Source organism: Pelodiscus sinensis, chromosome 5, assembly GCF_049634645.1.
Source record: "Pelodiscus sinensis isolate JC-2024 chromosome 5, ASM4963464v1, whole genome shotgun sequence".
NCBI classification, from domain to species: domain Eukaryota; kingdom Metazoa; phylum Chordata; order Testudines; family Trionychidae; genus Pelodiscus; species Pelodiscus sinensis.
In genome coordinates this window covers 43,946,396-43,970,561 of record NC_134715.1, presented here as the reverse complement: position 1 = coordinate 43,970,561, position 24,166 = coordinate 43,946,396, and the positions used below count along the sequence as shown (strand labels likewise).

Genomic DNA, 24,166 nt, shown 5'->3' with positions numbered 1-24,166 from the left:
TAAATATGAAGGATATCAAATGAGCTCACTAAACCCATAGTTTTTCATGTAACTCACTAAACCCATGTTATGTTTTTCATGTAGCTGTGACTCAGTGAATTGCTTTCTCCCTGTCTATGCTTTCTGAAGAGTGAATTTTAGGGTTTGAAAAAGTGAAGGCCACAGGGCACTTTCGTAAAAGCTGTGGCTGGAGCCAAACATGTAGTCTCTACAGTTACTCAGATTGTTTGGCAAGTGCACTTCACAATTTTGAACTGCCAAATTTTTGTTATTCCAGTCCTGTGTGCCTCCTTGGACCAGAGTGTGAGCATTCTATCACAGCCTTTGAAGTACCAAAAGCAAGTTTGGGGAACTACTATAATCTCAGATTTCATGGTAGAACTGTTGGATCTGAATGACTGTTTTGGGCTAGGTATAAAAGGCACTGTATTAAAAACCAAGAAGAAAGCCAAGATCTCTTTCATAGTTCTATGTTTTTTATTTTTCAGTTAAAGTAGAAAAGCTGGTTACACTTTAGAAATGATCTATGGATACAAAGTCCTTCTTTCCCCTCACTCAGACACAAAAAGACTGATTGAATCAGCTACATGTTTTCAAAGTTAAAACAAAAAGATACAGAAGGGAATCTCAAGAGATTCTTCTATGATGTTATCCCCTTCTCCTTTCCATTCCCCACATATTTCTAATTTCAAACAAGGTATCTGAATTTTCAAGAGAAATGATAGCCACAGCATGGTCACAAACTAGTCAGGGTGAAGAATCACAAGTTTATATATTTATTTTTACATCCACAACAAATTCTCTTTTGCTTTTGTCTGTTCTACTTTCTCACACTCCCTAACTTCTGACAGATCACTCAGTTCCAAAGATTTGATTTGATCCTTGTCATACAAGATCTATTCTGTGATGCTTATTTTCCTATACAATTTACATTTACACTAAAGAGTTCAAAGATTTTTTTCTAATTTTGCAAAGAAAAGCAAAATGTAATGACTTCAAAATACAGCCCTGACTAACAATCTTCCCTGTCTAAAATAGCTTGGGATACACAAGCTTAAACAGCTCAGAGTACACACTGGCTTTGTTAGGTCCCAATTTCAGGGTAATCTGGACTGCATGGCTAATAAATATCACTACTGAGGTTACTTAACTAAATCCACAATTCTGGAAACATGCACAGGTGTAAACATGATACCCTGAAATCAACAGGATTATTCACTTTAGTCAGCTTTGCAAATCTGGAATACCCAGAAATGTAAACACACAACTAATGTGAATATGGTTTCTTTTTAATTTATCACTATTACCATATTTCTCTTCTCTAGTCATCACTACTCTGCACTTTGGCCCCAACTCAAAAAGATAATTAAGCACATGCCTAATCTAAAGCATGTGAGCAGTCCCATTGTAATCAGTGGGACTACACATGTGCTTAAAATTAGCTATGTGTTTAAGTAGCTACCTGAATGAGGGCCTCAGAAATTACTTTGTCCTGAGAACTGCGGTTAGCATTTTTCTACTACTAAAACCCCCTTATATTTAAAGCAGTCTAGGGAACACTACTGTTTGGTTTGGGTTTTTTGGAGGAGGGGTACAAAATGGGAATAGGACTGCAGATAATCTTAAAGCTGGCAGATAAAGAAAGGCTGATTTTATTAATTTGCAAAGTCTCGTTGAGCTTTACACTTTATAAAGGACTGAAGTTAAAGTTCAGTTGTTTATTTTGCTCTTAATTTACATCAATTCCTGCATAACAAAAGAGCATACCTCCATTGTGGTGGCTCAAGGTAAAACGAAAATACACAGAATGGGCAAAGGAGTGAAGAATTTGTAATGTCTAGGTCCCTGGTTAACATAATCCAGCCCAGGTTAACAATCTCAATCTAATTCCCAGTAAACAAGCTTCTTTACACACTGTTATCACAACTAGCACTGATAGTCATTCTTGTTAGCAGTCCCAGCAGAACCCGATATTAAGTTACATACAGACTGAACTATCCTGTCACCCTTATAGGGCTTCACTGCTGTGTTTGCCTGGGTATCTTCAGTCACAGTTGGTTCTGAACTCCCATGTGCACGTTGCTCAGATTTTTTAGGGCATTCCGCCTGGTTTTGTGTGCTGCAGTAAACTGAAGGTACTCTCTGGTCCTTTCCCAAGAAACTTGTAAGCCTTTTGGGGTCCTGTGGGAGCTGTGGCAAGGGACTATCATCATGAGAGTGGTCTAGTCTCCGTCCTCAGTGCAAAGTGGGTGGGTTATCAGTCTAAATGAAAACACCTGGGGTGCGTCTAGACTGGCAAGATTTTGCGCAAGAGCACTGACTTTGTAATGTACAAAATCAGTGCTTCTTGTGCAAATACTTTCATGATCCCGCTCGGGAAAAAGCCCTCTTACGCAAAAATACTTGCTCAAGAGGGCCAGTGTAGACAGGGAAGAGCTGTTGTGCGCAAAAAAGCCCCAATGGCTAAAATGGTGATCGGGGCTTTCTTGCGCAAAATCGCGTCTAGACTGGCCATGGATGCTTTTGCACAAAAGCACTTTTTGCGCAAAAGCATCCTTGCCAATCTAGATGCTCTTTTGCGGGAATACTTTTAACGGAAAAACGTTTCCGTTAAAAGTATTTCCGCAAAATCATGCCAGTCTAGACGCAGCCCTGAGGTTTAACCTACAGCACCAGGAAAGCCAGGTAGCCCAGGCTAAAACATTAAACTTGGGGGAAAGGGTTGTGTGTGTAGATTGGAGTGGATTTAAGAAGAGCATAAGTAAGTAAGAGCCAAAGTAACTCTGCACTGAAAATGTATCCTTATTGGTGGTCCCTCTGAAGCACAGTTGAGGTTCACTGGTAAGACAGTTTGGGGGGGAAGGTAGCACTCTTGCAATCAATACTAATTAGCTTTAAGAAAAAAACAAAGTGTCCACTGTTACAGAACTAGAGCTAATATAAATATAGGACTTAAAGTGCTAGAGTGTGTATGTTCCAGGAATTAGGATTTTTTCAGCTTTGGTGGCAGTTTGTTCCAAACACTGCGTGCCTGTTTCAGGCTTTTAATTGAACAGTGAGTCAGTACTAGTACACTTACCAGGAACAATATTCAATGGTGCTGTCACATACACAGGCCTGGTAGAACACCCCTCCAGCAGGATGTTCCTCAGGCTGTTGTGTTTGGAGCCCATCTCAGTAGCACTATGTGCTTTTTAAGCCTCCTGAGTCTGAACAGAGATCAGGCATTTCTCCTGGCTGAGGTCTCTAGTATGAATGTAAAATCCCGTTTCATTGGTTAACCAGTTAAATGTGATGTTTAACCAATTAATTAAAGGGGGTTGGGGGGGAGGGAAGAGGGGGTCTGCTCCAGCCAGTTTGAGCTGGAGCAGCCCCCACCTGCTGCACCAGTTAACTGGAACCAGTAAACATCACATCCCTAATCTCTAGGCATATGCTTGGGTGGACAAGAGCTATTGCCTCCTCCTCACAGCTGTGATCCTATGGGCCAAATGCATAGCTCCTGGGACCACTGATAACCTCTCAGATTTCCCCACAGTTTAAACACAATTTCTCCCATAATTCCAGCCTTCTGTGCTCTCAGGGTTCACAGTTTTACTCTTCAGGGGTCCATGACAATGAAGGAAAAGAAGCTTTGCACAAGATTCTAAAACACCATTAATAAGTATGCACTTAGTAGCCCAAGAAATACTCAGACAGAATAATAAACTCAAATATGTATTTCCACTGCCCCCAGGTTCCTGGTCACTCAGGAATATTCACTAGGATCGAGCAGAGTCTTCTGGAGGTTCCAAGATCCTTCCCCTGCAGCTCTTGGCTTTTCTTGAGGACCTCTGAACCTCTCTAGGTCAGCCACCTTTCTCTAACCTTGGCTCATCCCACAGAATATCACAATAGTTCCTGCTAAGGTGCGTGCGTGTGCTGCCATGCACAAAAAATTCTCCCCCTACCCACTTCCTCTGTAGAGGTGCACACCAGCAGCACTCACGCGGCAGGCACATGACCAGCGCACATGACCTCAATATTGCTGCACAAGCTAAAACTCACTCCGCTCATGGCTGGAAAATCTGAGGGGCAACATTAGATACCACTGCCTCAAAAGATTCTTGGGTGGCTTTGTAATATTCCGAATCCCTGGAGTTATGACTCCCCCTGCTAATGTCTGAGTTTTGTGTGTGCGGGTGTGGTGTTCTGCTGGTGATTTTCCACTGTTCATTTCATCAGTCCCCCAGCAGAAAAACTTGGTCAAGCTGGTTTCCCCACTCAAGCAAACTCCTTAGCATATCCATTGTTCAGTAAGAGCCCAGCAGTTAAGATTAGAGCCCAGTAGTTAAGGTTAATAATTCTCCATTGTCTCTGTTTTTGACAGCATGGTCATCAAAAGTTGGATTCCACAAACACCTAGAGGCATTCCATAGTACAGCTCGATAACAAAAACAGAATTCTTAAGCTTTACTGGGATAGAGTCCCCAGATCATCACAAGAGGTAAATGCAAGAAATGGAGACACACATTAAGAGAGGTTCTACTACCTTTGTGCATGCAAGAACGTTTCTCATTCACAAGTTTCTCTCATAACCACCAATTTAACACTCTGTTGATTGTCCAATTTCTCATGTTCATGTTGAGCTACATGTGTTCCTCTCTAGCTGCACACCTTTTCTTTTAAACATAATGGATGCGTCTAGACTGGCAAGATTTTGTGCAAAAACTTACCAGCTGTCTACACTGTCCGCAAGAATTTGCGCAAGAGCACTGACTTTGTAATGTACAAAATCAGTGCTTCTTGTGCAAATACTTTCACGCTCCCGCTCAGGGATAAGCCCTCTTGCGCAAGAATACTTGCGCAAGAGGGCCAGTGTAGACAGGCACCTTAATTTTTTGCGCAAGAAAGCCCGATGGCTAAAATGGCCATCGGAGCTTTCTTGCGCAGAAGAGCATCTAGATTGGCACGGATGCTTTTGCGCAAAAGCATCCTTGCCAATCTAGACGCTCTTTTGCGGAAATACTTTTAAAGAAAAACTTTTCAGTATTTCCGCAAAATCATGCCAGTCTAGTCATCAAAACATAGAAAATAAGCCCAGAATACCAGGCAGTCAATGACATGTTAATGAGAAGGTTATAGGCTTGTGACCTCGCCATAGAATGTTTATATAGCATCAGTTTTGCTGATAAAATGGTGTATACATCATATAAAGTGAATGATGCAAAATAAATATGGGTAGATGTTCTATTTATTATAAACTGAATCATACAGATGCAGATATGTATGGATTTAAGATATAAAGATATATATAGGTTGAACCTCTCTAGTCCAGCACCCTCAAGGACTGACCAATGCTAAACCAAAGAATTTGCCAACCTCAGTAGCTCAATATTGTTTAGCAGGATTACCAACACTTCCACTTCTTATTGGGCTCGTACAAGACATTTAAAGATAAATTAGAGCTAAATCACAGCAGAGAACACAGAGCCAGGACTGGTGGCTGTAAACAAACTTTATGGGACCATGGGAAACTTGGCCACACTCACTGTAAGAGGACATGTAGCTAACTAAAATCATGCCAGACCATAGATGTTGCCGGACCAGAGAAGTTCAAACTGTACTCTAATTTGAATGCCATTACAGAAGTAATACTCAAGACTGTTGTATGTACACGTGTTGTCCTATACAATCCGTTGAATAACCTCTGATACCAGAAAAACTTAATTTGGAATGAAAGAGAAGCTAAAGTTCAAGTAATTTCATTTTTACTTTCTTAACTGGCATGCCAAGATGAGAGGTGTTGGGGTGACAAACTGACCTGCCTAGAGAGGCTGAGTTAAGCCCTTGCAAAATGTATGCACTGTATACCAGTTGTGATATTAATATATGCTCAGTGTCAACTGTGTGACCCAACTATTATAGCATTATTTATTGTTCTGTGTACCAACTTTGTTTTTAAATAATCCTGATTTTACTTTTAGGGACCAAATAATATATATCTATAAAACATATGAATACATGTCAAACTTAAAATAATTGCAGCGGGAGAATAACAATTATAAAGCCACAGAAAAATACACATGCATATTTTGAAATTTGTTTAAAAAAGTAACACAAGAGGTTTCCATTAGGTATATCTAAAATCTGGGTCTGATCTGGTATTCTAGCACCTCTGACTCTCTGTATCCTGGAGTCTGTAGCAGGAGCTCAACATCTATCTCTAGATTTGGCTCAAAATTATCAACAGATCTTTCCCATAATTGTGTGAAACAATCCATTCCTGAATGAGCAGACCTCAGAATAACAACAGCTTTCCAGTTTTCCACAGAAAAGTAATCTTCAGGGAAGCAGTAAGGAAAGGAGTAGGGAAATACTTTCCACTGCAAATCTATTATTTTACCTTCCCCACCTCATTGAACGTTTTCTATACATGCACCTTAAGTGGCCCACAGAGATTGGAGGGACCTTTCAATAAGGAAGCAATAGGTCTCTATTTCTGGTGAGGTCACTTAAAGATGAAACACAAAGGATTTTTAAAAACATTTTTGGTTTTAAGTTGCTTTCTTTTAAACTTCTAAGTTGACTTCAGTGATTTTTTTAAACAAGCGTTTTCTGACTTTTAAAAGCCATACCAACAACAGGAATATAAAGTCTCGACTTTCCTGTTCTTGCTGGAGGAATATAATGAGACATAACAGATTTTTAAGGTAATATCTGCACTAATGATTTCTCAGCCTTCAAGTGAAGGGTTGTTAAATCTTTCACAGTGGCAGCTTTTCTCCTAATTGTTTGATAGGAGATATTCCTTCCTCTGAAGAAGTGGGTTGTGCCCACGAAAGCTCATGATACCATCTACATATTTTGTTTGTCTCTGAGGTGCTGCAAGACTATTTGTTTTTTTATAGTTTTTCCAGTTACAGTCTAAAACGGCTATCCCTCTGAAGTGTTTGATAGGTGTGTGACTCAAACAGGTTTAAAAACAAACCAACAAAGAATAGAAACCACAGACTACAAGATAGTCTGGCTAAGCATCCCCTTTCCTCTCAGTTAAAGGCTAGGAAAACTGTAGCTCACATTTCAGCCTGTTTTGATGTCATTATTCCACTGTTTCTTTAGACAGGCCTTCACCAGGAGAAGTTGGACCTGTACTTTCAAATGCAAAAGACAAGCGGAAGAACAAACCTTTGAGCTGTCCTCATGCATCATGAACAAACATGGAAGGCACTAGCATATCTCTTTTAGCTTTGCAGTTCACTTTAAATGTGAAGGGCTCTAAGGTGGAAAAGATATGCTCCCCCTACTGGTAGATTTTAAAACTCAATGGGTTAAGGAAATACAAAACCCCGCTTTATTCACATATGCATTAGCAACGTGAGTCACAATTAATTATCTCAAACTGTGCTCAAAAGGAAGCACTTACTGTAGGTGGTTGTGGAAACAGCTAATTTAGTAAAAGCTGTTTGGACTAAAACTAACAATAGACAATTCTATTAGCATATCATTTCATCACAATTCCTGACATACTTCAGTGGAATACGTTCCATGATATGTATCACGTTAACTGTAAGTCTGGCTTGCTTATAAAACAGTTGATTATTTTCTGTAGCTCTTTTTAAAATTAACAAAACAACACTCAAATGGTCATATAGGTCCCTCTTCCTCACACAGGTAGCGAACAGTTATGCACACCAGTAGTCTTCCAGTGTGAGCGGAGGGCCCCCAATCTGGCTGACCCATAACATTACTTGGTATTTATATTATTGTTATTTAGCTCAATTATTTTAGATCAATCTACTTGTGTACCCCCAAAACCTCAACCTCAAAGCAGTTTAAAGTTATTTCCTAGAGTAGGAATTGAGGGCATTCAGCATCCTGAAGCCCTTCCATTGCCATGTCATGCCGCTCAACCACATCCTTTCCAAATACTCTGCTTCATGCTGGCTTGAACATTCACTTTCTCACCAGTGAGAGGAAAGTGACACCGTTAAGCCCCCCTCTTAGGATGTTAACATTTTGAAAATTAAACAGCACAGCAGCACCAGATGCAAAGGTACAAAGTTACACAGAGAGAGCAACAAGCTTTCAGAGGAGATGAAACTTCAAAACTCATCTTCTCTATAGCCTCCCTACCAAGCTATAGTCAGCGGAGTCACGGAGTATGTCAGCTCACAATGAAAAGCATTCATTTGATGTCACACTGAAAACAAGAAGCTGCTGCAAAAAAACCCCTCCACTTAAAGAAAACATATAGACACACATGAAGAGCTGCTAACACTGAAGCTTTGTGCTATTCTCGCCTCGCGTCTCTACAAACGGTACATGTGCATTATATAAAGTATGTCCTGTATTTGTGCTTACCTGGCCGAGGGAGGGAATTGTTGCGTATGCCATTGGTTGATTCATCATTCCTTTCTGCTTCATAATAAGCATGCGTTTCTGTTCCTCACTCAGATGGGCCATCTGAGCTTGCATCTGCGGCTGTTGGGACTGCTGCTGCTGGATGTATGGCATCATGGGGTTCTTGCTGGGATTGGCTATTGGTGGAGTCATTCTCTGGCTCAGTTCAGCATTAAAATGAGTCAGAGGTTTAGTGTTGCCATAAGTAAGCATATTGGGCTGCTTGCTTAAAGAGTTTGTACCCAAATTATTTGACTGCTGATTGATCATATTCATGTGATTTTGAGGGAGGTAGTTATTCATGGTGGTCTTCTGTGGATTGTTTGCCATCGGAGGCACTATAGGGTTTTGGTTGTTAAAGGCTTGGGGATACATCATTGGACTATTTGGTTTATCTGTAGTGAACGGTCCTCCATACGGACTAGATGGAGGTCCCACAGGTGACCAGCTTGATGCTTGATTTGGATGCTGCTGTTGCTGCTTCTGCTGCATGAGTTTAGCTCTTTGTTGCTGCTGTGCTGCCATTTGTTTGAGCTGTTCAGCTGGAGACAAGTCAGCACTGGGTATAGCCACAGGACCAGACCCTGAACCTGCAACAGTTACTGATGCTGGATTAATAAGATAACCATTTCCAGGTCGTGACTGAGTTTGGCCTGGAGTATGGGCTTGGTTGGGAGTTTGGGGTGACTGAACAACACAGTTTGCTGGTGAGATGGCAGGGATTGGAGCTGGTGGAGCACTGGAGACAGAAGGAATACTAGAAGCTGTGGAGACATTTGAAAATGGAGGGCCTGAAGAAGAAGGCCTCACCTGGGGAGACCCCATTGGTACATGAGCAAATGGAGAATGAGACGGGTCACTCTTAACACTTGGACTTTCTTGAATCTCAGCAGCAGGCCTGTGAAATTCTGGTTCCTTCTTCTCTTCAAAGTCTTCATTGAACAAATCTTGTATATCATCTTCTGGTACAGTGTTGGCTAGTTCATCTATTAACTCCTGCCACTCTTGATCATTCAGATTAATGTCTGAGAAGAGCTTGTTTTGATTTGAAAGGGATGTTTCAGAAGTGTCTATGCAGGTGGGGTCATCCAAAGGTTCTTGTTTTAATTCCTTGTTCTGCAGGATGTTAAAACTATCCTCAAGATCACTGCAACCATTAACTGGGAGCTTTATCTCTGGAAGTCCACCATTTTTACCTAAGTCTTCCAGCCCACTAGCATGAGTTCCACTGTTCTGCAGAGGTAAGGAAGGCTTCATGTCAAGCTGGTGAGGAGGAGAAACAGAAGGCAAAGGCAAGTTACTGGGCAAGCTACTGATTGTATCAATTCCTGGTACATCCTTGCGAATCCGCTTGCTGGTTGGAGAGAAACTGCCATCACAGACACCATTCTGCTGCTCTCCATTGAGGGGTGAACGCGCTCCTTCCAGTTTCCTCTTCACTGTCTCTTGTAGCTTGAAAGAAGAAAACAAATAAAAAATTAAAAACTAAATAACTAAATTTCTCTTTCACACAACCATGTTATGAACTTTACAACAATCATTTCCCCTCCTTGTATTGCCCAGGTTTTAGAAATTCTGAGAAGGAAAGGCCTTTAGATTGAGGTGAAATTGGAAAAGAGGGTTTGAAACAAATCTGAATAGGGTTGCAGAACCATACTGAATAGGAGATGCAGAATCCTACCCACTGGTGCTATTTTGCCATCTGAGCATCTTTTCTATAAAGATTGAGCTGCTACATGACTCACTAAACATAAAGGCTATGTCTACACTGGCACAATTTTCCGAAAATGCTTTTAACGGAAAACTTTTCCGTTAAAAGCATTTTCAGAAAAGCACATCTAGATTGGCAGGATGCTTTTCCGCAAAAGCACTTTTTGTGGAAAAGCATCCGAGGCCAATCTAGACGCGGTTTTCCGCAAAAAAGCCCCGATCGCCATTTTCGCGATCGGGGCTTTTTTTGCGGAAAACAGTACTGTGCTGACTACACTAGCCCTTTTGCGCAAAAGTCTTTCGGAAAAAGACTTTTGTCCAAACGGGAGCAGCATAGTATTTCCGGAAAAGCACTGACGATCTTACATAAGATCGTCAGTGCTTTTCCGGAAATTCAAGCGGCCAGTGTAGACAGCAGGCAAGTTTTTCCGCAAAAGCAGATATTTTGCGGAAAAACTTGCCAGTCTAGACACAGCCAAAGAGATTGGCCAATATTTTCAAATGTGACTAGGAATTTTGAGTGCCTAAAGTAGCTGAGACACCTTAAGGTAGCTTCCTTTTCAGAAAGTGCTGAGCTTTTGCCCTCTGAAAATCAGGTTCATGTAAGCTTGTCTCATGCTGGGCACTCAAAAACTGAATCAACAAGAACAAAAAAAAAATCACTAACAATTTCTGAACAAGTTATATACAATATAAATACTGGTATTCCAAACATGAGCTATTTTCTCTTATTTTTTTAGATCAGTGGTTCTCAAACTGTTCCTCGGGCCTGCTTTGGGAAAGCTACTAGCAGGCCTGCACCACATTGTTTACTTACCTCATGGCTCCCATTGGCTCCGGTGCGCTTTTTCCAGCCAAGGAGAGACGTGGGAAGTGGTGGTCTGGGACATGCCACTTCCAATGGCTTCCCTTAGCTGGAAACGGCAAACCAGAGCCCAGGAGAGCCACAAGGCCCTGTGGCTATGGAACCTTTAGGAAACCAAAGCTAGTGGCTTTCCTAAAGGGGACTCACAGAACACTTTTAGAGCTACTGTTTTAGACAAATGATTTACTTAAAAAGTTTTATCCAGTCAGCATTCTGCTCTAATATACTAGACTGTGAGGTATATTGGAAGTTGTTCTTAAAATGTAAAACTATATACACTTAAAAAAGAAAGATTGTTAGCACTTTATATGACATTAAATAAATTCAGATGCTCAGAGAAACAAAATTGTACAAACTTTTTACTTATAACATAAGTCATAGAGAACAAATAAAAACAATAAAATAGCAATAATCAATTAACAAAACAAGTCCAAATTAGCCTTTTACGTGAAAAGCAAACAAGTATTTTAGCTCAGGTTGATGTATTTATATTCCATCAATGCAACTATCTACAGCTCTACCCCATGCTAGGCCAAACACTAAGGCTATTGCTTACGTACCAGGCTAAACAAGCAGCCTTCTTAGGCTAATGCAGAAACTTAGGGAGTGGAGGAAGTAAAGAGGTCACAACTCCAGAAAACTCATTCAGGACATATTTTCATGCTTGATATTAAAACAATGGAGAACAAAATACTGATGATTTTATCTATTTTAAAGTATCTTGCCTTGACTAAGTTCATGGAAATTCATCTCCTAGCCTTCCTTCTCCCCCTACTAGAGGTTCAACTTTTTTCTTCCCACATTTCCAAATTCAGGAAAAAATTTTCTCCAGTGACTTCCCATCCCAGAGTCCTCCAGACCAGTTCTCATGATGCTTGAAGGAAAGTTTGGTCACCCTTGGCATATCAAAGAATTCTTGAGGGGTGGAGGTACGGCATTCATTTTCTCTTTTATCCTCTGGTTATTTGGAATGGGAAAGTAGGAGTTCCATTCTCCTTCCCTCCCTAGCTATAGAATAGGTCTCTTCTCTCTTTTTAGAGGAATCCTGATGATTCCCCTTTCCAGTCTGTGCACATGCTTTAGAATGACTTATTTGCTGGGAGTGAAATTCACAGGACAGGACCGATGCATGCTAAAATTCCATTTAAGCACTGTTGTAAATGGGGTCACTTTAGCACTGCCCAGACCTTGTGCTGGTCCTCTGCACAGGAATTATTTTCGCCCTTTATAAACATAGAAAGGAAACCAAAACATCAGGTTCTTCTTCCCAATCCCAGCTCCTGACTCCACAGAAATGTATTAAGAGTAGGAGAGATTTTTAGAAGGACAGTACGGGAAAGTGATTAATATGTTGCTAAGTAACATAAGGATTGTTTCTCTTAAGTAAGGTTCTGTTGGCATATAAACATGGAAGTTTGTTCTCCGTCACCCAAGAAGAACAGAGTATACATACCATAATCCACCTCCTATGCCTTTTTACAACACACTTTACCAGAAAGCACAGGTGACAAAATGAGGGAACATAGAGTAAATTTACATAATCATCCACTGTAATCTGTCATCAGTGCTAACTTTTCTCACTGGCTAAACCTCTTTATAGATAAATGAGATGCAACATCAGCCAAAAGCCTATCATAAACTCAGCAGAATGAATTTCGCAGCATGGATAAGATTAGGGTCAATCACTCTGGTATTTTACTTTTTGCATGCATCTGGGTTACTTTCAATGCACCTATTGCCAGCTGGAAGCACGATCTGGAGTTCGGAGTTTCCCGTTCTTCTTAATTCCGGGTCCTCATTCCTATAGTTGAACTCCATCCCCAACAGTCTCACTTAAGGATGTTAAGAACTAGACGACTATCCGGTAAGAAAATGCTTATCAGATAGTTAGTTGAATAGTCAACTAGTCGATTCCCCCACGCCTCCCCCACCTCCATTGCTACCTCTATCAGGCTTGGTGTTTCAAAGGGGAAGCGCTGCACAGCCGAGCCTGTGATCAGCTGTGCAGCGGCTGCCCCTTTGAAATGTCACCTCGGTGTTTCAAAGAGGCAGTACTGTGGAGTCCGGGGTCAGCATTTCAGCACAACTGGGATCAGCTGGAGAGTCCCCCGCTGACCTCTTTGAAATGCACAAGAGCCCCCACTGGGGATTCTTGTACATTTCAAAGCAGGCACACTGGCATGCACCTTGGAGTCAGTTGGACTTCCCACTGGCCCCAGGCTGTAGGCGGAGTTCCACATTTCTCCTGCTGGGGCTCTTGTACATTTCAAAGGAGGAATGTGGAAGTGCCTATCAACCACTGGACTAGTCATTTAACCTCAATTTAACATCCTTAGTCTCACGGCAGCTCCCTGTGGGGAAGGACCCTTCTCCAAAACTAGTGCCAACAGAAAATCAGGACTCAGGCTTTATTAGAGAATAACCTCTAAAGGAGAAAGTTACCTGATCACCACTCTCTGACATCAGAGCTCCATGCAAAGGGTGAGACTCCTCTCACTGCTCTTGAACCCATGTCACGAGTGTGTGGCAGTGGGTTACCGCCACGCCATTGAGCTTATTTTTATAGCCTTAGATCAGACTGCACAAACCAACAAAGGATATTATACTGCCTCTTCCAGTCATTTCCAGGTTTTCCTGATTTAGAGCTTGAAAAGAAAGGTCAAAATGTTCTGGCCCAAAAGCTGGTCTTCAGTGAAACTACTGATAGAGTCACTTTAAAATATACAAGGGAAGCCAGTAGAGTATCTGATACTCAGGCAAAGGCACACATCATCCACTGTACTCAGTTTCTACACCTCTTCATTCCAGCTATTAAACAATCAGTTAAAAAGTACCTCTAAATCTCCCCTTTACCAACCTCCCACTACCACTAAACAAATGACCCTAACTTGCTGTGCTGATAAAATAATGAAAGCGGACACTGAGCTAGGAAGCATTTCAAAGCGCTGGAAGTTGCTGTGCTCAAAGTTCCTGAAGAAAACTGTCTATGGTCCTTAGCATGGCCCATCTACAGTGTGTAAACAACCATGTTGGAAGACCTGCTTATTGTACTGATAATCCGTGGAGAGAGTTTACTATATGGTTTGGTCCTCTAGAGCAGTCAGAACCCAGTTTTGTTTTAGCCATGTCCCTGCAATATGCAATTAAAACACAGTTGCTCAGGTTGCGATACTGAAGTCTGATTTTGATGCAAAGGGATGGCTATGCTCTCATCAGGTTCCCCATCGTAACTTACTGCTTTTGTAGAGCTGGGCCCTTTGTTTCCCCGGAATAGTCTCATAACAAATACCTGCATTAAATATCAGGCTATTAAATTCAGGTTTTTTTGTTTCTTTGTTTTCTCAAAATAAATTTGTCAAGTGGTCACTCAAGGTACCAACAAATATGTGGCTTAATGAAAGAGGACGTGTGGTGCTGAACTACACTCAGTTCATTTGGGAAGACTCTGAAGATGGTTATTTTAAACATGAGTTTGCTAATAAAGATATCTCTTTACAGGTTTCATTATATCATTAAATGATTTATACTGAACCTATCATGTATTATATGGACATGCTTATATGAAAACTAACACAAATTAGTGCCAAAAAACCAGCAACAACATTCCTGCCGGATACCAATTCTTAAAGATTTCCTGATGTTCCAAAACTTGGCTGTCTGACTTCACACACATACAAACACTTACTGACTTCAGCAGGAGTAAAAGCAGGAGCAGTATATGAATATTAATCACTACATTTATTTTTTATTGCAACAAAAAGCCACAAGGAAACCATTTCTCCCCACATGTCTAATGTGCAGAAAGCAGGTACTGTTGCATATGAAAACAAGTGAACCTTATTCAAAGTTTGCATCTAATATTATTTGATTTTCCTAATGCAATTTCAGGATTTGGGGCTATACAAGAATTGCACAATCAAAAATAAACACTTGTGTGACTTCCTTTGTTTGCACTTTGAAATAGTCTTAGTAACAGTTATGCTAGACAGAAACACCACATGAAAAATGCACTTGTAGGGAATGCACTGGTCATAAACTTTGGAGAGAGAAGAAGAAAAAGTTGAGACTACATCAGGTGGGCTAGAGAGGAAATCTGTCTTCTCTTCAGACATAAAACTTAAATATTCTTACTAGACCATTTTAGTTCAAATGTTTATTTTCATTCCCCAACTCTAGAGAGCAGTAAATGGTTGAGAAGTCTTGCATTGACTGTAGATGGGCAAACTGCTCCCTGCATCAAGAGTCTACCTTGTTTTTGTATAAAATCTCACGGTGTCACTTTTGACCTCTGAAAACAAAGTCTGAATAAAAGATTCTACTATAGAACACCTTCCATCTCCCTCAAAGAAACGATATGTTTCTTGTACATGCAATGTGCAGTTTGCATAAAGTAGTTATTTGCAAGCAGCTTGGAGTTTTTTCTCTAAGAGCAAAATATTCTTGATGCATAAAATAAAATAAAAACCTCTGCATGCTAGTAGGACATTATTCTTATTAATAGACAATATCTCCTTGATGGGTCTCCATTTCACAGCAGGTTTCTACCACAAAGCAGAAAAACAGAAAGCATGCTGGAGCAGGACTCAACATTATTTATATATCCATAGAGGAACTTTGTGGAACTGGAAAAGGTCAAACTTTAGTGGGCTGGGTTTTTTAAAACAAATCTAAAGGGTGTGCATGTGCGCACACAAACACACAAATGCATGCACACACTCTAACAGCCTAATCTAACCAGTTTTGAAAATTTCAACAGGGCTGCAGCAGGCACAGCACAATGTATCAAAAACACGAACAACAGACCACTTGAGGCTGTCGGCAGAGCTTTCATCTGCTGGGAGAAGCTGCTCTGCTTCATCCCACCAGCAGCAATTCATTTTTCAAAAGAAATTAGACCAAGGTGCTGTTGTTATAGCAACAGTCAGAGCCACTTATACAGCCCCATCCCCCCAATCTCACTCTGACTTCAGTGGGCAGCTATTTCAATTATGTATGGGGAGTGACCAGGACTGCTGCTGTTTAGTCCTTTTATTGCTCTTAAAGAAAAAGCTCAGAGACTAAATTCTCTTTCTGTTTCCTATCTGGCTGTAAAAGTCAAACACACTTCATAGTGTTCAACACAGTTCGCCTTATGCTGGATGGTCAGATGATCAGTGAGGCCCTTAGACAAGACGGCTCCAGATGCTATTACAGATGTTTTCATCTACCAGCTACAAAATGGTCAGTCATGTTGCCACTGTTCTTTTCTGTTGTTAACCCAGCTGTGGCCATTTCAATCCCTATGCTACATGGCATGAATGACAACTATGGCATCTACTGTGTGCATATCTGGAAGTTCTGCTGGGTGCAGTAGGATGAGGCTCTGTTCTGTAGCTGTCCTTTGTTGTCAGGGGAAAAACAAACATACAAACCCCAAAGTGAAGCTCTCAGGGGGAAAAGGTGCATCTAAACAGAACCCAGCTTAATATTCCCTTCATAGAACTATCACGATTCAAGCTGCTAAAATAAATTTTAAAAAATCATCTTTTCCATCCCCCCTCCCATTTCAAATGGGCTGAGCTGTCATCCAACTGTGCTCAAATGAGCTCAAGTTCTCTCCTGTAGCAACAGCTACATTCTGACCTTCACTTTCCACATTTTACTGTGCGTGCCCCACCTTCCTCTCTCACCACCTCTCCAGTTGCAGCACCCTGCCTCCTTTAGCTAGAACAAAATACAAGACTATGTAGCACTTTAAAGACTAACAAGTTGGTTTATTAGATGATGAGCTTTCGTGAGCCAGACCCACTTGATCTGAGGAAGCGGGTCTGGCCCACGAAACCTCATCACCTAATAAACCATCTTGTTAGTCGTTAAAGTGCTACATAGTCCTGTATTTTGTTTCAGCTACCCCAGACTAACACGGCTACATTTCTATCACTACAGGCAGTCCCCCGGTTACGTACAAGATAGGGACTATAGGTTTGTTCTTAAGTTGAATCTGTATGTAAGTTGGAACCGGCGTCCAGATTCAACCGGCAGCGCCCCAGCTGCTGTACCACAGGCGCCCGGAGCAAAGCCGCGGAGCACGGGGGCAGCGGAACAGCCCAGACGCGAGGAGCCTCATTCCACGAGGAGTAACGGTAGTTCGAACTAGGAAGCCGCGCTGCACGGGGTTCGAACCAGCGGGGTTTTAAAAATGGCGGCGCCCCGCTTATGCAAATGAAGCCCAGGAAATTCAAATCCTGGGCTTCATTTGCAAGTGCGGTATGCCTACATTACCCCGCTAGTTCGAACTAGCGGGGTAGTGTAGACATACCCTAAAATATCACAGCTGGAATGACATTGAGTAATTTTATTTGCTCCAACTGACTCCCTGGCAAAGGTGTAATAGTCTCGTGTCCTTTGGTGATCAATATGGCATAAGGCAAGCTGAGGTGAGGTCACAGAGACCCATGGGGGGGGCTTCCCAGAGTGCTGACATGGCCACTGCCACTGACCTTCCCACTCTCTGGGGTTGGCCATTTATGAGTTATGAATTCAGCTTTAGCTTGTGAATGGACTTCTCATTCCTTCCCTAGTCTCTCTACTACACATGCATGCACTGATTAGGGATATAAAGGGTCAACGAGATACCCGATAAACAGCACCCTTACTGGGTAACCAGTGAACCAGTGGCCCAGTAGGGCTGCGGTGGACCCCTGCCCCATCACACCACGCCACAAATGGAGAGGGCACTACAGCTCGGCCGGCCCCACCATGCTGCTGGGGGGGGGGGACGCTCTAGCCCTGCCGGGCTCACCGTGGCACTGGTGGGGGGTGTCCCAACCCTGCTGGTGCTATTAAAGAAAGCCAACCGTTACAACATGCTGATGTTTGAGAAAGAGCAGCATTTCTCTGTGTGGAATACGAAATAGCTACAGTAATTCAGATTCGGGGGGACAGGGATGATTGTTGGATTTTTAACAGCAAACACTGGACATGTAGTGTGTGTGTGTGGGGGGGGGGAGAATGTGGAAGGAATGAGATAGCCTTTCACAAATTAATGCTGAACTCTTAACAGAAAAATGGCTGAGCAAAGCAGAAGTGCATTACATAAGGCCACTTCTAACTAATTAAGATATTTATCACCTCCAATCCTTCCCCAACTATTTGAATTCTTCTTTCTGCAACCTATTGATGGTAATGCTCCCAAGGCTGAGAGATCATAATTTGAATCCTGCTGTATCAAATCATTTTGGATTGCCATTGCACACAGAAAGCATGTCATACTCCTCCATCTTGGGCCTTGTGAACAGAAGAGAGATTTAAAATGTGCAATAAACACACTTTATGAAATCTGCTTTAAGTACCATCTCTAACGGTCAGATGTTTGCCAACAGTTCTCACCACAACAAACTTGATTTCTTAACGCTGAACAGTAAACCATGTTAACTCTCACAATACTGGCTAACCCTGATGTGCTTATCAAAACAATGTGGGAAATGATCATTTTCCTAGTATTTCAGCTGAGCTGTTATGGTGTGAAGTCCTAGTGTTCCAAACAGGGAGGGTTTATATCTGCTTGCATGCAGGGCCAGAACTCCAACCAGGGCTCTCTATGGCTATGTCTACACTGCAGTGCTATTTCGGGATACCAGAGGTAGTCCGCGTCTTTTGAGTGCGCCCGTTATTTCGAAATGTAACAAGCTAACTATTCCGATGTCCCTGTAAACCTCATTCCACGAGGAGTAAGAGATGTTTTGGAATAGCAATTTTAAAATAAGATATTTTGAAATTAACTCAAAATAAGCTATACAATTTGCATAGCTCAAATTGTGTGGCTTATTTTGAGCTATGGGTGCAGTGTAAACGCACCCTATCTGACCTACCTCTCCCTACTGCCAGATGGCAGACTAGTAACCAGAAGTGAGAATGGGTCATGTTGGGAGATCAGGCTGAAGACATGGAACAACTGTGACAGAATCAGCTGAGGAGCAGTGCAGGATGGTAAGGATTCCAGCAGTGATAAATCAGGTAGACACTGTAATGGTCAGGGGATTGGATGAAGTACAGATTCCAATCCTTGGTAAGGTGGAAAGTAGTAAGGTGTCTATTAGGAAAAGGTGAGGAAAGGGGAAAAGAAAAAGAGAGGATTGAGACAGTGTTTTTGTGGAAGAAGAAAGGTGGGAGTACCGTAGATTAATCTATTCATCTCTAGCCACAGGCTCCTCCGGTTCAGAGTTGAGCTATATTAGAAGGGCAGTGCAGAGAAGTTTGCTCTACCTCTGCCCAGGCTGTGGATAATAAATAAAGATCTTGTCTCCAGGACTGTCACACCAGAAACGTTTATGTAAATATTAATGTTATTCCAATAAAAAGACAAATATTCAGTTTTAATGATATTCTTAATATTCTTTTTAACCACAGAATGTATCTATCTTTTACTTATCAACACAGTAAAGAGTTTGACAATTTGTGAATAGATAGAAGCAGGAGTAAGTGTATGACAAATACAGCAAATATGCTGCTCAAATTGTTTATCTGTACAATGTGCACAAAAATTTGGTGGCCAATGCTGAAATACAGGTTCATAAATCTTACATAACAATCTTGCATTTTCCTGTAAACATTTTCATTTCACATTTATACTTTTCTCCTTCTTTATTTAACATGCAGATCCAAAGGAAATGTGAATATAAATACACTAAAGCAGGGTTCTCAATCTTCATTGCACCACAACCTCTCACTGACAACAAAAATTACAAAATGACCCCTGGAGAGGGAACTGAGCCTGCCTATGTTCAAACCAAAAGCCCAAGGCAGGGTCCTCTTTAGGCACAGACAGCATATGCAGCTGAGTACAGCACTTGAAAATGTGGGGCACCACTGGGCTGCCACATAGGGTTACCAAGTAGGTTTAGAAAAAATACCGGACACCCTTGATGGGGGGGAACCATCTGGGAGGGGGGAGGGCTTGGCGGGGAGGGGGTCGGGGACAGCGCGGCTGGCCCAAGGAGATAGGGAGGGTCGGGGGCAGCGCAGCTGGCCGGGGGAGATGGGGAGGGAGTCAGGGCTAGCGGGCAGGGCAGTATGGCTGGCTTGGGGAGATGGGGGAGGGATCGGGGACAACACAGCTGGTCAGAGGAGATGCGGGGGGGGGGGAATCGGGGGCAGCACATCTGGCCAGGGGAGATCGGGAGGGGAACTGGAGGCTGGGAGGGGGTCAGGGGCAGTGGAGCTGGTTGGGAAGGGTCGGGGGAAGAGGGGGGGGGAGCGCGGGACTGACCCGGGCACGTGCAGATCCCAGGGTGCTGTCAGTCACGCACACACTCTGGAGAAGCGCGAGTGAGCCCGGCTGTGGCTCCACCATGCGCTCAGGAGCAGGGACAGGGCTTCTCCTCCTCCCCAAAGCGTCAGACGCAACCAGGGCTCCCAGTGCCAACTGCGCCCAGCCTCCCAGCTACTCCCCCCGCCCTTGCCAGGCTTCCGTCCGGCGCCCAGCCAGAAATCCAGGAAATATTTTCTGGATTTTTTTTACCGGACAGAGGTCCCAAAAACCGGACTGTTCAGTAGAATACTGGACACCTGGCAACCCTACTGCCACAGTGTACAGTACCAAGTTTACAATAGCGCCAGTGGCATCATGGCACCGAGTCCATGCTCAGATGGGTCCCTGGCCTCTTCTCCCTATGCTGCCTGTAGGCAGGCTGGCCAAGGTTGTGTGCAGTTTGCACCCAGTGCCTTCCTTGCTGAACATGTGCAGAGTGAATCAGGAGGCCCGATCAGCAGTGCAGGTGGGGAATTTAAAAACAGTGGGGGAGACGTGAAAGGGCCTAGCCCCTCCCAGTCTGCTCACTCCCTTCAGCCCTCTGCTGGCTGGAGGGGAACCTCCTCTATCCCCCACACAGTGTGTCTCAAGCTTTTTTTTTTTTTTTTAATAAAGTAACCCTTTAAAAAATATATATATATATATATATATATATATATATAAGTACCCCAAGTACCTACAGTTTTCAGACACACAATTTTTTTTCTACCATTGCAACACATTTGTTTAAACAACTTAATCATAGCTGGGCGGGCAATGAAATTTTTGGGTGTAAAAAGCACAAAAATAATAAAACGCTGTAAAACTTAACTGAAATTTGGAGAAAACGTCATTTTTGTTGTGTTGACGTACCCCCAGACTTCTCTCGAGTACCCCTAAGGGTACTCATACCACTGGATGAGAAGCAGATGCCCTAGCAGATCAACAATGTAGGAGCTGTTGTGGGTGCTGAGAGGGAGCTGTGTGTGCTGGAAAACAGAATCTCCTCTGAACAGAGCTTCCATTACCCCCACTCCAGTAGATTAACAGGCCAACATGGCATGTGCCCAGAGCTCCCCCTCAGCCAATATGGGACTCCCAGAATAATGAGCACCCAAGTAGATAACCCAAATCACAGGGTGGTCACCGTAGTGCCCTGGCAGAAGAGTGGCGCTGGGCAAGTACTAAGGGTTTGTGGATGGGGATGGCCATGGCCCCTTGGCACACTAAGGTCAATGGTGCTGGCTGGGGACCGCTTTCAGTGAACCCCCCACTTTCCCCTCTCCCATTCCTTAATATTCTCTCTCAAGTAACTTATATAGGGTTCCATAAAGCCTATGGACAGGTCTGTCCCAAGGGCTTCAGCCCCAAGTGTGTGAGTGGAGGGCGGGGAAAGGGGGGGAGGGAGTAAACTGAGCATGCCATCAGGGCTGAAGCCCGTAAGCTTCAGTTTTAACCCCAGTTTGTAAGGCAACCCTATTAAAATGGGGATGTGACTCACTTTGGAGACCCAGCCCACAGTCTGAGAACCACAGCATTAAAGGCTGTTTCTAAGGAGACTCAGAATGCAGCGTCCTTTGGGCACATGCCGAGCAAAAATGGGCAACTGAAGTGCAAGCACTTTTCTTAGTTTTAAATTAGCTGCATGTCCAACTGGTCCTCAGAATAGTCATTATTTCAAGGATTAAATTTTGTTACAATTGTCAAATAGCCTACACCACTCTCTGAATCTACTGTGCTTCCTTTCTCTTTAGGTCCATTCAGCGTTATTTTGATTTCAAATAGCTAGCTGTGACTGAACATTTCAGATTGTGCAGAAGTCTTAATCAAGGGAGCTGAGTGTACAAGGGTTAAACCATTTAGACAACAGTGGCTATTCTTGTCACACAGAAAATAGTCAGAGTTACACTCTTCCTACAACTGGCCTTAGAGACAGCAGGAGTTATACTGTCAAAGCATGGAATGAGGATTTAGCCATGAAGCCTCCATTGACTTGTATGGGAGTTGTGCAGCTAAACCTTTAGCCTTTGAAAAGGTACCGTAGTCTGGTTTGTATTTAAACAACACACAAACTGGAGATAGAAAGAAGTCACAGGGGATTACTAAAGTTTATCTCTTAAAGACTCTCCTGTTAGTTGAAGCACAAATTCAACAAAGGGACCCCATTTACCTAATTGCCTATCTCACCAATAAGAAAAGAGCTAAGGCAAACAGCACTAGATAGGGTCAGAGGTTCTGATTTCCTTCCCATACCAGATTTACACTAGGGAATTTCACTGTCTTCAGCAGAGTTACTCCTTCTTTAAACTGCATGTGGGAGATCAGAAACAGCCCTCTAAGTGCAACTTTGCCTTAACTAATGAGGATGAATTAAAAAAACAACCTCATGAGGGAAGCAGGAGCGAGCCTGCTACTGTGGCTGTGGTGCAGGATGGCACAGGGCAGGAGAGAGCACAGCCACAGCTGCATTCAGTTGGACAGGAGGCATCCCATGCAGCACTTCTCTGGTCAGTTCCATCAGTTCCTGCAAAATGTGCAGTCCCTATTTAAAAATATTAAGTTTCCAAGAGGTATGTTAGATATCAGGGGATGGAATAGTTGAGTAACTGCATGAAATCTTAGTGGTTACTCGACTATTCTGTAGTAGGGATGTTAAGGACTAGTCAGCTATCCAATAAGCAAATGCTTATCTGATAGCCAACAAGATAGTCGACTAGTTGCTCCCTACTCCTTGCTGCCTCTATCAGATAGAGGCAGCAAGGGAGGGCCAGAGGGGGGTAATTCAAAGCGGGTGCTCTCTTTCAAAAAAAGCAGATCGCTTTTTCAAAAGTCTTGTGGCTGTCTAGACGATATCTTTCAAAAGAAGCGTGTAGTCTAGACGTACACTTAAAAAGCCGTGGTGGCATTTCAGAGGGGCAGCACTGCACAGCCGATCCCGGGTTTCAAAGGGGCAGCGCGACACGGAGCCTGGGGTCAGCTGGGAAGTCCCAAGCACTGCCCTATTGACTAATCGAATAGTCGATGCAAAAATGCATCGACTATTCTTTAGTGAAATAACCAGTACTTAATTTCCTTATCCTTAGTCCCTGGGGACAGACCTGGAAGCCCCACTCCCAGGAAGCCCCCTGTCACCTTGTGCTGATGCCTCTGCTTGGCAGCAGTTTCTCCTTCCCACCCCCATGCTGCTGCCTCGGATAAAGCTGGTGCTGGGGGAAACCAGCTTTTAAGCTGGCTCTCCCCAGCACCAGCCCCTTGCTGCTTCTCATACAGAGGCAGCAAGGGGGGGGGGGGAGAATGTGAATAGTCGAGAAGATTAACTGATAAGCCTAAGCTTATCGGTTAATCATATACTCAACCGCTCATTTACATCCCTAGTTTCCAACCTATGTGACTTGAAAAAAGCTTTTAAATGTGAACTAATTCAGCTCTGACAATCTTCAGACAACCAGAAAAAATAGTTCTAAAAATGGTGTGAATGGCTTCCATTCAACAAATGGGGTATTAACTCTGGAACCTAATAAAGACCACTTAAATGGTAACTTAGTTTATGGCTGCTAGTTTTAAGAGCATCAGCCAGATATTCTGGAATTCTATAGAGTGAGGCATGACCATTCTCACTGTCCCCAACACTACCCCACTCGGTAATATTCAGCCCCTGGGATAACTGCAACGATGTACTCTTAACAAGAAACAGTTCAGCAAAATCAAAGAAAGGAGAAGTTGAAAGAAGTGTCTAGACAATCAAAATCATACACTAATATATGCTCAAGCCACTGTCTTTCACTGGTGGTATATATATGACATCAATGAGAAGCCATAATTTTAGTCCTGAGTTTTTAAAATAACATTATAATAATAATAATTAAGGCTAGAAGTAGGTGTTGTAGAAGATATTCCAAAATAAGTAGAAAGGAAAAAAATGTGTTTGCTGCACTGTAAAA

At 42.7% G+C, this 24,166-nt stretch overlaps 1 protein-coding gene across 3 annotated transcripts in view; it reads right to left on the bottom strand.

Annotated features, from left to right (window-relative positions):
• The window catches only part of MAML3 (mastermind like transcriptional coactivator 3), a 354,592-nt gene that overhangs the window by 127,664 nt on the left and 202,762 nt on the right, over positions 1-24,166 (bottom strand). For all 3 annotated transcript variants that reach the window (XM_006123998.4, XM_006123997.4, XM_075929926.1), the window contains one exon: positions 8,344-9,834. In XM_006123998.4, coding sequence (XP_006124060.1) covers positions 8,344-9,834 — 1,491 coding nt within the window. The remainder of the gene's footprint in view (positions 1-8,343; positions 9,835-24,166) is intronic.